At 37.2% G+C, this 13,271-nt stretch overlaps 1 protein-coding gene across 12 annotated transcripts in view; it reads right to left on the reverse strand.

Moving 5' to 3' along the window:
• CEP70 (centrosomal protein 70) overlaps positions 1-13,271 on the reverse strand; it is an 86,441-nt gene that overhangs the window by 41,864 nt on the left and 31,306 nt on the right. For all 12 annotated transcript variants that reach the window (XM_047874734.1, XM_047874731.1, XM_047874732.1 and 9 more), the window contains 4 exons: positions 11,061-11,151; positions 10,814-10,937; positions 10,284-10,464; positions 370-539 (listed from right to left, as the gene is read on the reverse strand). In XM_047874734.1, coding sequence (XP_047730690.1) covers positions 370-539; positions 10,284-10,464; positions 10,814-10,937; positions 11,061-11,151 — 566 coding nt within the window. The remainder of the gene's footprint in view (positions 1-369; positions 540-10,283; positions 10,465-10,813; positions 10,938-11,060; positions 11,152-13,271) is intronic.

The following is a 13,271-nucleotide window of genomic DNA, read 5'->3' on the forward strand; positions in this document are numbered from 1 at the left end:
CAACTGTGAGATCACAGCCTGAATAAAAACAAAGAGTTGGATGCTTATATGACTGAGCCACCCAGGCACCCCTGCCAAAAATATTTGTATCTAAATTTAGCCCTAAATTCCAGTTTAGAGGAAATACAGGAGACAGAAGAGTAAGTTAAATGACATAATAAGAAAGCAAATCTAGCATAAACCAGTTTCCAAAACAAATGACCGGTTTCTTCAACAAGTCAATGACATTTTGGGGGGAAAATAAGCAGGGAACAAAAGGAGGAAGACTCCTCTAGTTTATAAGAGATATAACCACTCCCAAGATGAAATGTGTTTTAAAAAGTGATCATGAATAAAACTACACATATGAATTTATGTAGGAAACATTACTGTCTATCCAAGATGGTATGAGGAACTCTTTTGCAGAGATAAGCAAACACTCTGTTTTGAGTGACAATGCGTTCTTCCTCCTCTTTTGTTAATCTATAGATATCCTTTTGCAAAGAAGCAATGGTCTCTTGTTGCTCCATTTGTTTTTTCTTATAATGCTGACATTTTGCCTGTAAGAAATTTTTCAAAAAACATAATCACAATATGTACCTCTAGGACATGCTGCCCTAATAACATTGTACACAGCTTCTATCAAGATGCTTCATTCAAGAACTTTTAACAACTGTTTTCACATGGGTACAAGCTCCAAGGACATTAATAAGTCGTAAACAGAAAAAAAAAAATCAAACAATAGGGAAACTATAATTAATTGGGTCTATTCAAGTTTGGGTAGTAACTAAAGGAACTCAAGTATGTCCATAAAAATGATATAATTTCATAGATGAAAATAATAATCAGGAAACAACCAATATTAACAAATTGGATTTAACAAAAACCAGGATTTAAAATTTAGTTTTCTTTCTTTTTTTTTTTTTTGAGAAAGAGCATATGTGCACACGTGAGCTAGGGAGGGACAGAGGCAGGAGAAGAAAGAGAGAATCTTAAGCAGGCTCCACACCCAGCACAGAGCCCAACAACAGAGCCTGAAATGTGACTTGATCACATGACCTTGAGATCACGACCTGAGCAGAAATCAAGTTGGATAGCCACCCAAGTGCCCCTAAAATTCAGATTAAGTGATCAATGATAATTCAAGATTTCAGATAATTTCATCAATTTAGGCACTCGTGCAATATGAGAGGCAACAAACTCAGAGGAAGTCCCTAACAAGGATTATTAAGAAATAATATATACCCCAAGATTTTTTTTTTAATTTTTTTTTTTAACGTTTATTTATTTTTGGGACAGAGAGAGACAGAGCATGAACGGGGGAGAAGCAGAGAGAGAGACACACAGAATCGGAAACAGACTCCAGGCTCTGAGCCATCAGCCCAGAGCCCGACGCGGGGCTCGAACTCACGGACCATGAAATCGTGACCTGGCTGAAGTCGGACGCTTAACCGACTGCGCCACCCAGGCGCCCCTATACCCCAAGATTTATACAAAGGAATATAAATCTTGGACACTCTCTTGCTTGTCTTCAATGAAATATCACTGGCCTGGTTTTCTCTTACTCCCTACCTTCAATCCTTCAATGTCCTTTGAAAGCTCATTATCAACAGCACTATCATTGCTGTTATTAATACACTTTTCATTAAACTCAGTGAGAAACTCCATCCCCACCTAACCTGCCTATAACTAAGACATACCATTTTCAAAAGAGAATGACTTGTCTAAGCACATGTTCACCTGCCCATAGTGTCAAGTTTACTGAGACTTAGATAGCCTCAAGGGGAAAAGGGGACTCAGCTTCTGATACTACAACATCTCCCAGTAACCAGTGATCATCTGCCTCAGCCCCCAACTGGAAGTCAGGCAGTTGCTTTAGAGCCAAGTGATAAATGTCCCAGTTCCACCTCTATCTATACATTAGCAATGAAACCAGAACTAATCATCAGTTTTGCAAGGTTGCAGGTGTTAAGAGCAATATACAACCATGAACTGTATCTCTCCTAAGTCATTCTATGAGGCCAACATTATCCTGATACCAAGCAAGACAACACAAGAGAAGAGAACCACAAACCAATATCCATTATACACACTAATGTGGATAATCTCCGACAAAACTCTAGCAAACCAAATTCCTTAACATATTAAAAGGATTGTATACCAGGACCAAGCCACATCTATTCCTAGAATGCAGAAACGACCCATCATATGAAAAATCAATGTACTACACCACATTAACAGATTGAAAGGAAAAAAATATATATATGATCATCTTAATTGATGTAGAAAATGCATTTGACAAAATCCAACACCCTTTCATGATAAAACACTCAGCAAACCAGGAACAGAACGAAACATTCTCAACATAATAAAAGCCATTTATGGGGCACCTGGGTGGCTCAGTTGGTTAAGTGTCCGACTTTGGCTCAGGTCATGATCTCACATTTAGTGAGTTTGAGCCCTGCACTGGGCTCTGTGATCACAGTTCAGAGCCTGGAGCCTGCTTCAGATTCTGTGTCTCCCTCTCTCTGCCCCATCCCTACTCATGCTCTGTCTCTCTCTGTCTTAAAAGTAAATAAAACATTTTAAAAAAATTTAAGAAGCCATTTATGAAAAACCTAGAGTGAACATCATACTCAATAGTGACAGACTGAAAGCTTTTCCTCTAAGATCAGAAACAAGGCAAAGATGCCTGCATTCGTTAATTGTATTCCACATAGTACTGGAAGCCCTTATCAGAGTAATCAGCCAAGAAATGGAATAAAAGGCATCCATTTTTTTTTTAATTTTTTTTTTCAACGTTTATTTATTTTTGGGACAGAGAGATACAGAGCATGAACGGGCGAGGGGCAGAGAGAGAGGGAGACACAGAATCGGAAACAGGCTCCAGGCTCTGAGCCATCAGCCCAGAGCCCGACGCGGGGCTCGAACTCACGGACCGCGAGATCGTGACCTGGCTAAAGTCGGACGCTTAACCGACTGCGCCACCCAGGCGCCCCAAAGGCATCCATTTTAGAAAGAGGTAGAAGTATGTTTGTAGATGATACGGTGCTATATGCAGAAAACTTAAAGTGTGCACAAAAAGAAACCTGTTAGAATAAACGAATTCAGCAACGTAGAAACATACAAAGTCAACACAGAAAAATCAATTGCATTTCTTGTTTTTTGTTTTGAGAGAGAGAAAGAGAGAGAGAGAGAGACAGAAAGAGAGAGAGAGACAGAAAGAGAGAGAGAGACAGAAAGAGAGAGAGAGACAGAAAGAGAGAGAGAGACAGAAAGAGAGAGAGAGACAGAAAGAGAGAGAGAGACAGAAAGAGAGAGAGAGACAGAAAGAGAGAGAGAGACAGAAAGAGAGAGAGCGTGCGTGCAAAGGAAGGGCAGAGAGGGAGGGAGAATCCTAACCAGGATCCAGGCTGTTGGTGCAGAGCCCCACATGGGGCCCAATCTCACAAACCACGAGATCGTGACCTGAGTCAGGACCAAGAGTCAGATGCTCAACCGAATGAGCCACCCAGACACCGCTCAATTGCATTTCTGTATTTACAATGAACAATCCAAAAGGGAAATTAAGAAATCAATTCCATTTATAATAGATCGAAAAGAATAAAATAGAAAATAAACCAAGAAGACAAAAGACATACATTGAAATTATAAAAAGTTGCTGAAGGAAAGTGAAGACAACACAAATGAATGTCAAGACATTCTGTATTCACAGATTGGAAGACTTAATATTGTTTAGAGGTTAATACTACCCTAAGTGATCTAGAGACTCAATGCAATCACTATCAAAATTCCAATGACATTTTTTTTGCAGAAACAGAAAAATCTGTCCTAAAGTTCACATGGAATCTCAAGAGATCTTACACAGCCAAAACAATCTTAAAAAAGGAACAAAGGTAAGGTTCTTAAACTTCCTGATTTCAAAGCTTATCACAAAACTATAGTAATCAAAACAGTGTGATACTGGTATATACCAACAGAGTAGAACAGAGAAAGCCCAGAAATAATCCTGTGGATACATGATCAAATTTTGTTTCAACAAGGGTACCAAAACCATTCAAAGGGAAGAGAACAGGCCTTGTTCAACAAATAATGTTGGGAAAACTGGGTATCTACATACTAAAGAATTAAGTTGGACCCTTATCTAACACCATATACAAAAATTAACTTAAAATGGATCAAAGATCTAAATGTACAAGATAAAATTATAAAATTCTTAGAAGAAAACATAGGACAAAAGCTTAGTGACACTGGATTTGGCAATCATTTCTTGGATAAGACACAAAAAGCACAAGAGAAAAAAAACACAGATAAATTGACTTTCTCCAAACTTAAAACTTTTGTCTATCAAAGGACAACCAACAAAATAAGAAAATATTTTCAAAAAGTACATAGGATAAGAGTCAGTATCCAAAATAAACAACTCCAGGGGCGCCTGGGTGGCTCAGTTGGTTAAGCGTCCGACTTCGGCTCAGGGCACGAACTCGCGGTTTGTGAGCTCAAGCCCCGTATCAGGTTCTGTGCTGACAGCTCGGAGCCTGGAGCCTGCTTCAGATTCTGTGTCTCCCTCTCTCTGCCCCTCCCCTGCTCATGCTCTGTCTCTCTCTGTCTCCCAAAAATAAATAAATGTTAAAAAATAAATAAATCAATCAATAAACAACTCCAACAACTCAACAACAAAACCCAATAAAAAAACAAGAAAAGGACTTGAATAGACATTTCTCTAAAGAACATATACAAATGACCAATAAGCACATGAAAAGATGCTCAACATCACAGACCATTAGTAAAATGCAAATTAAAACCAGAATAAGATACCACTTCACACCAATTAAAATGGCTACTATTAAAAATACAACAAAAATAAAAAATAACAAATGTAGGTAAGGATGTGGGGAAATCTTGTGCCTTGCTGGTAGAAATGTAAAATAGTGTAGCAACTTCAGAGAATATATTGCAGTTCAAGAAAAAATTAAACATAAATTTACCATATGACCAAGCAATTCCACTTCTGGGTATATAACCCAAACAACTGAAAGCAGGGACTTGAATAGACATTTGTACATCCACGTTCATAGCGGGATTATTCACAATAGCCAAAAGATGAAAACAATCCAAGTGTCTATTGATGGATGAATGGATAAACAAAATGTGGTATATACACACAACAGAATGTTATCAGGCTTTAAAGAGAAAGGAAATCCCAACATGCTACAACATGGATAAATCTTGAAGACATTACGGTAAAATGAAATAAGCCAGTCACAAAAGGACCAATACTGTATTATTCCACTTATATGAGGTAACTAGAATGGTCAATAATAAGACAAAGTAGAATGATGGTTGTCAGGAGCTGCAGGGAGCAAAGTATGAGGAGTTACTGTTTCATGAGTATGAAGTTTCAGTTTGGGAAGATGAAAAAAGTTCTGTAGATGGATGGTGAGGACAGTTGCACAACAGGAATGTATTTAATGCTACTCAAGTGTATACTTTAAAATGGTTAAGTTTTATGTTCTGTATGACGATATATAACAAAAAAAGGGCGAAAATCAATTTATCTCTATAAACTAGCAATGAACATTAATAAATTAAACAGAAAATCGGGGTGTCTAGCTGGCTCCATCAGAAGTGTGTGCAACTCGATCTCAGGGTTGTGAGCTTGAGACCCAAGGTAGGTGTAGAGATTAAGTTTTTTATTTTTATTTTTTTAAGATTTTATTTTTTAGTAAACAATCATCTACATCTATCTACAATACAATCATCTACAATACCATTAAAATATTGGATACTCAGAGCTAAATCTGATAAAATATGTGAAAGGCCAGAGTACCCCAAATTACAAAACACTGCTGAGAGAAATTAAAGACTTAAACAAATAGAAACAGCATGTTCATGGATCATAACATTCAATACTGTTAAGATGCCGTTCTCCCCAAATTGATCTATGTATTCAATCCCAGCAGGCTTTTTTTCTGGAAATCAACAATTAGAAAATTCACAAAGAAATGCAAAAGACCTAAAATAGTGAACACAACATTGACAAAGAAAAATGTAGAAGACTTACAGTGCCTGATTACAAGAGTGACCATCATCAAAACAGTGTGGTACTTCCATAAAGATAGATACATACATTAATGAAACCAGTGTCCAGAAGTAGAGCCACACATAAAACAATTCATTTCGGCTAAAAGTACAAAGGCAATGTGGCAGAGGCAGGATACTCTTTCTAAAAAATGGTGGTATAACAATTAGATATTATAACCTTGAGCTAGGGATCATTTTTAAAGATACAAACCAAAAGCATAAGCTATTTTTAAAAAACCTGATAGAATTAAACTTCATCAAAATTTAGAACTTAAGCTCTTTGAAAACTACCAAAAAAATGAAGACAAGTCACAGGCAGTTTCTTACAAAGTTAAATATATGCTTACCATACAACTCAGCAATTCTAGTCTTAGATATCTACCAAAGAGAAATGAAAGCCTATGTCCACAGAAACACTTGAACACAAATATTCATAAGCTCTATTTTTAATAGTCAGAAATTAGAAACAACTCAAATACACACTAACAGGTCAATACACTGTGGTATATCCACACAATGGAATACTTGTCAGTAATAAAAAGTAATAAACTATTGATACAACCAGCAACATGAATGAATCTTGAAATAATTATGTTCAGTGAAAGATGATTACATATCAATGATTTTGATAGGGTAGTTAGATATGAGCTGGAGGTAAGGATGGTGGTAAACAGTGCTTCCAGTTTCCCCACCTTCCAGGGCTATCAGATCAAGAACAGCAGGTGCTCTCCTTGTGAGTCTGTGGCCTGCAATAACCTAGAACTTCATTATACTATATTTTAACTGCAGTTTCAGCACCCCTCACTCCCATGAGGGAAAACAGCCATGACAGTTCTGGCAAGCACCCTGTAGGACCAAAAACTTCCCCTCCCTATTGGAGGAGTCCCTTAAATGACTGGAAACCTCAGTCAGAGACCACTATAGCCACTACCCGTAACCTATGCAACCATAAAAAGAAAAGATAGCCCTAACTCCAGTGCCATTGCCACCTTGGGCCTGCCTGCTGTCCCATCTTGACAGCATATTGTCCTATTTAATAAACTGCTTTGTGCTTGCTACTTTCTTCTGGCTGTCTTTATTTGAGTGCGGATTCTTATATAAATCTTTCATGGAGAACCCAAGAACTAGACCTCCATTCACACAGCACACAATCTCCCACCAAGAACAATTTTAATAGCCTGTGCCACATGAAATGTCCATTTCCTTCCTATCTCTTTCCTCCCTATTTAGATTTTAGTACATATAACCCAGTTATGTATTCTGCATGTCTTGCTGACTTTAAAATTTTAGGTCTACAGACCACCACCAGAAACTCCCAACTCTACATGCGACACAATGGCAATAATTAGTATCTTTCAGTACTCACTCTAAATGTCAATGGACTCAACGCTCCAATCAAAAGACACAGGGTAAGAAAATGGATAAGGAAACAAGATCCATCTATATCCTGTTTACAAGAGACCCATTTTAGACCTAAAGACACCTTCAGATTGAAAGTAATGGGATAGAGAACCATCTATCATGGAGTAGCCATATTTAGACAATCTAGATTTTAAAATAAACATTGTAACAAGATGAAGAAGGGCTTTATAGCATAATTAAGGGGTCTATCCACCAAGAAGACCTAACACTTATAAACATCTATGCCAATGTGGAGCACCCAAACATATAAACCAATCACAAACATACAGAAACTCAGTGATAATGATACCATAATAGTAGGGGACTTCAACACCCCCGCTTACAGCAATGGACAGATCATCTAAACAGAAAACCAAGGAAACAATGGCTTGAATGACACACTGGACTAGATGGACTTAACATACATTCAGAACATTTCATCCTAAAGCATTGGAATACACATTCTTCAGAAGTACACATGATACATTCTCCAGAATAGAGTACATACTGGGGCACAAATCAGCCCAAGTACAAAAAATATCAACATCAACAAGTACAAAAAAGATCAAGATCACAATGAGATACCACCTCACACCTATCATAATGACTAACGTTAACAACTCAGGCAACAACAGATGTTGGCAAGGATGCGGAGAAAGAGGATCTCTTTTGCATTGTTGGTGAGAATGCAAACCGGTACAGCCACTCTGGAAAACAGTAGGGAGGTACCTCAAAAATTAGTGCAATTACACTACTAGGATACAAAAATGCTGATTCAAAGGGGCATGTGCACCCCAGTGTTTATAGCAGCGCTATCAACAATAGCCAAATTATGAAAGGAGCCAAAATGTCCGTCAACTGATGAATAAAGATATGGTATATATATATACAATGGAATATTACTTGGTGATCAAAAAGAATGAAATCCTGCCATTTACAAAAATGTGGATGGAACTAGAATGTATTATGCTAAGCGAAATAAGTCAGAGAAAGACCAACATCATGATTTCACTCACATGTTAAATTTAAGAAACAAAAGGGAAGGAAAAACAAAGGAAGATAAAAACAGAGAGGGAGGAAACCGTAAGAGACTCTCAAATAGGGGTGCTTGGGTAGCTCAGTTGGTTAAGCAGCCAACTTTTGATTATGGCTCAGCTCGTGATCTCATGAGCCCTGTATGGGGCTCAGCACTGGGCTTGGAGCCTACTTGGGATTCCTCTCTCCCTCTCTCTCTTCCCCTCCCTGCACTCGCCCATGTGCTCTCTCTCAAAATAAATAAATAAACATTTCAAAATAAAATAAAATAGGGGCGCCTGGGTGGCTTGGTCGCTTGAGCGTCTGACTTCGGCTCAGGTCATGATCTCACAGTTTCTAAGTTTGAGCCCTGCATCGGGCTCTGTGCTGCCAGTTGGAGCCTGCTTCAGTTTCTCTGTCTCCCTCTCTTTCTGCCCCTCCCCGGCTCACGCTCTTTCTCTTGCTCTCAAAAATAAATTAAAAAATTAAAAAAAATTTTTTTAATAAAGTAACGATTTCTTAAAATTGGGAAATTAAGCATTCAGTGTTAAAATACTGCTATTTTTATAAAAAGAAAAGTAACCCAACAACTTATAATAATCACAAAGGATATTCCATAAAAACATTACATAAATTTAATTCAGTACCAAATATTTGAGCATTTACTCCTACTAATAATAGGTACTCTTTTAGCCTAAACAAAATAGACAAAAATATTTGCCTTCATGGAGCTTACATTCTAACACAGGGAAATATATAAACAAAACTACTTGTTTATATATAGTATGTTAGGATGTTGGACAGCGGTAAGAACTATGGATAAAACATAAATCAAGGAAGGAGTATGAAGTGTGGTGGATGGGATTGGCAACTGTAAGTAAAGTAGTCAAGGAAGGAATTCCTGAGAGATGGTAACATCCAAGAAAGGACAGAGAGAACAAGCCATGCAGCTAACTCTTGGTGACACTGAGAAAGGAGAGAGAGAAGAGCATGCAGGGCAAAGGGAAAAGAAAGAACAAAATGTACAAAGGCCCTGAGGTGAGGATGATCAAGGAAAATGTTCAAGGAAGAACAGGAACATGAGTATGGCTGGAGTAGAAATAAACAAGGAGTACACTAGATGAAATCAGAAAGTAACAGGTAGCCACATATGGAGGACCTTAGAGGCCATGGTAAGACTTTTTGATTCTCCTCTAAAGAAAAAGGAAAGCCATTAGGGGCTTCTGAGTTACTATGTTCAAAAAGACACTGAAAAAGGCAAGGGTGGAAACAAGAGAGACCAACAGAGGGGTAGAAGAGAAATGAAGGTGACTTGGACCGGAGTGGAGACTAAAAAAAAATTCAAAGTTTTGGGAAGAAATCCAGGAATACATTTTTAGACACATAAAATTCTAGATATCTATTAGACATCCAGTAGAGATATCAAATAGGCTGCAAGGTATCAGTCTGGAACTAAGGGAAGATGCCTGGGCTACAGATTTAAATTACAAATGAATTTACGCTATGAATTAGGCTGAACATCTGAGTCAGAATATATAGGAAATATAAAAGATCTAAGAAATGAGTACTGGGGAGTCCCAGCACTAAGAGGATAGAGAGATAAGAACCAGCAAAGGAACTGAAGAATGACCAAAAGGAAAACCAGAGGAGAGGACATTCTGGAAACCAAAGAAAGAAAGAATTTTAAGAAGGCAACAGTGATAGGTCAATAAGATAAAGTCCACTGAATTAAGCAACAACACAGAGGTCACCTTGACCTTAATGAGCCGTTTTAGTACTATCATGTAAGAAAACACAATTAATACCTGTAAAGCTTTATGCTCCTTTTGAAGATCTTTTATTTTATTCTGTTGCTGGCTAACCCTATTTATGGATTCATCCTCCAATTCACCAATTTTGGATTTCACACACTCCATAATTTGTTCCAAGTCATTAGCTCGTTGTTCCTGATCGGCTGCTCGGCTCTGTTCTAGCTGAAGTTCATTTCTAATAACAGACACACAATTCCTTCCCTTAGTTATAAAAGTAAAATCACATCAACAAACATACCCATCTAACAACATAATGAATTTCTAAAATTTCTTTGCATTCTTAAAATTTCCATCATATAACACAAACCAATATAAGAAACATAGGACACTATTACACACCTAAGCTAAGCTATTACTGAAAGAATTATCTATTAAAAATATTAAAATATAAAAATATTTAAACTTAACATTTATGTCAAAATAGAAAATTAAAGGTCTGGATTCTTTTCAAGGCAATTATTTTTAGAATGCATATATCACTTATATACAAACAATTCAAAAGAGACATTTTTCCATTTTCTTACTTAAGCTGCTGATTAGTTTCTATGAGCTCCTGGATCATGTTCTGCTGACGTGTTGTTTCTTCCATCAATGTTTTCAAATTCTGCCTCATCTTCTGTGATGACTGTTTATCAAAAATGATGAAATCTACATTTATGGAATGTAACACAGATAATAAAAATAAAAAGCAAAAAAAAATTTTTAGGATTAAAAGTTTTGAAAGGAAAAAGACATTTTTTACCATAATGAGCAAGAATAGGATCTGATTACCTTTAAGATCAGTTCTTTTGACTAGAAATAAAGGTTTTAAGCCATGCATCATCAAAAGCACATTTATGCTTTCCCATTCTGCTTCTTCCTGCTATGATTACAAGGAGAGAAAAGAATCAACTTTAACATATAGAGAGAACAAACACCCTCTTGAACATAATTTCCTTGTCTTCAGAATAATGGAACTTTTTCTCCAAAAGTTTTTTAATATGAATTTTTATGTACATATAATAAGTAAAATTAAACTTATTTCTGACAAAATTAGCAGACTAAAAAGAATGCAAATGAGCATAAATAATTATATAATTCCAGAATACTCATACATAAGGCCTTAATGGATAGAGTAAAACAAAAACACCAACAAAAAAATACCTTGTAATTTCAGTGAACCAAATAGACCTGAGTTTTTTTGTTTAACTGAACCAGACCAGGCTCTACTCAAAAGAAACAGCTGCAAATTAGGTCATATTAACTGAATAGTAAATTAAATTTGAGTCACTCAGAAACAAGTATCACTTAATAAGTAGGGTCACAAAAATTTTTTTTTAAATCTGACTGGTCAAAGCCAGTAATTTAATAGTCTCTTGTATAATAGACAAGGTCTAATTATAAAAAGGAGTCTGTCCATCTAGATAACTGATTCTAGTAGAATCACTCTGAAAGATATTCTCAAGCTTTGTATCCCTCATTCTTAAATATGTATTTACAACACAAACCTGAGAGGGGAACCCTAACTCTCTAGAGTATGTAAATAAAAACATGATAATGGGAAGAAAAAGGTAATTAAGAACATACAATACAGGGGCGCCTGGGTGGCGCAGTCGGTTAAGCGTCCGACTTCAGCCAGGTCACAATCTCGCGGTCCGTGAGTTCGAGCCCCGCGTCGGGCTCTGGGCTGATGGCTCAGAGCCTGGAGCCTGTTTCTGATTCTGTGTCTCCCTCTCTCTGTGCCCCTCCCCCGTTCATGCTCTGTCTCTCTCTGTCCCAAAAATAAAATAAAACGTTGAAAAAAAAAGAAAAAAAAAATTAAAAAAAAAAAAAAAAAAGAACATACAATACAGATAAGAATGAAAAGAGCATGGGGCATCTGGGTGGCTCAGTCAACTAAGCATCTGCCTTCAGCTCAGGTCATGAGCTCACAGTTTGTGGGTTCAGGCTCTGCATCAGCCTCTGTGCTGACAGCTCAGAGCCTGGAGCTTGTTTCAAATTCTGTGTCTCCCCCTCTCTCTCTGCCCTTCCCCCACTCATGCTCTGTCTCTCTCAAAAGTAAATAAACGTTAAAAAATTTTTTAAAAAGAATGAAAAGAGATTTTTTAATTATACATTTATATCCATGACATTAACAGTTTATAACAGTCTTTTGATGTAAATCCAATGATCAATTTGGAATCACTGTATGAGGTGATTTACTTGCTTTTTAAGTTATTAAAGTAGGGGTGCCTGGGTGGTTCAGTCAGTTAAGTGTCCAACTCTTGATTTCAGCTCAGGTCATGATCTCATTTGTGAGATCAAGCCCTGAATCAGGCTCTGTGTTTACAGCATGGAGCCTGCTTGGGATTCTCTCTCTTCCTCTCTGCCGCTCCCTTGCTCACTCACGCTCTCTCTCTCTCTCCCAAAATAAACAAACATTTAAGTTACTAAAGTATATTTTAAAAGGTAATTTGAGTGAATTTTCAATGTTAAAATGCTTGAAAAAATAGAATTTATACAATAGTTTTCACTGGTGGAATAGTATTAAATATTTTAATAGCTTAAAGATTAATAATTTAGGCAACAGACAAAATACATATAAAAGGATTAGTCTCCATATCCAAATCCCTCTAAATATGAAAGAAATCTCTCAAGACAAAAAAGGAACAAATTACCCTGATAACTATGATAGCACTATCAACAACAGTGCCAAATCTTTCTTTTTGACTGCTTTCCTCCCCTTCTCTATCCTTTCTGTACTTCTCCACCCTCCCACAATCTTTTCCCTTATTATTTTTTAAGGTCTTCTGGTCACAAAGATTCATGACCCAGAATTTAAATTATTAAACATATCGGTTTTAGGGGCACCTGGGTGGCTCAGTTGGTTGAGTGTCTGACTTTGGCTCAGGTCATCATCTCACAGTTCTTGAGTCCCAGCCCCGTGTCGGGCTCTGTGCTGACAGCTAAGAGCCTGAAGCCTGCTTTAGATTCTGTGTCTCCCTCTCTGTCTGCCCCTTCCCC

This window comes from Prionailurus viverrinus, chromosome C2 (assembly GCF_022837055.1).
Source record: "Prionailurus viverrinus isolate Anna chromosome C2, UM_Priviv_1.0, whole genome shotgun sequence".
NCBI classification, from domain to species: domain Eukaryota; kingdom Metazoa; phylum Chordata; class Mammalia; order Carnivora; family Felidae; genus Prionailurus; species Prionailurus viverrinus.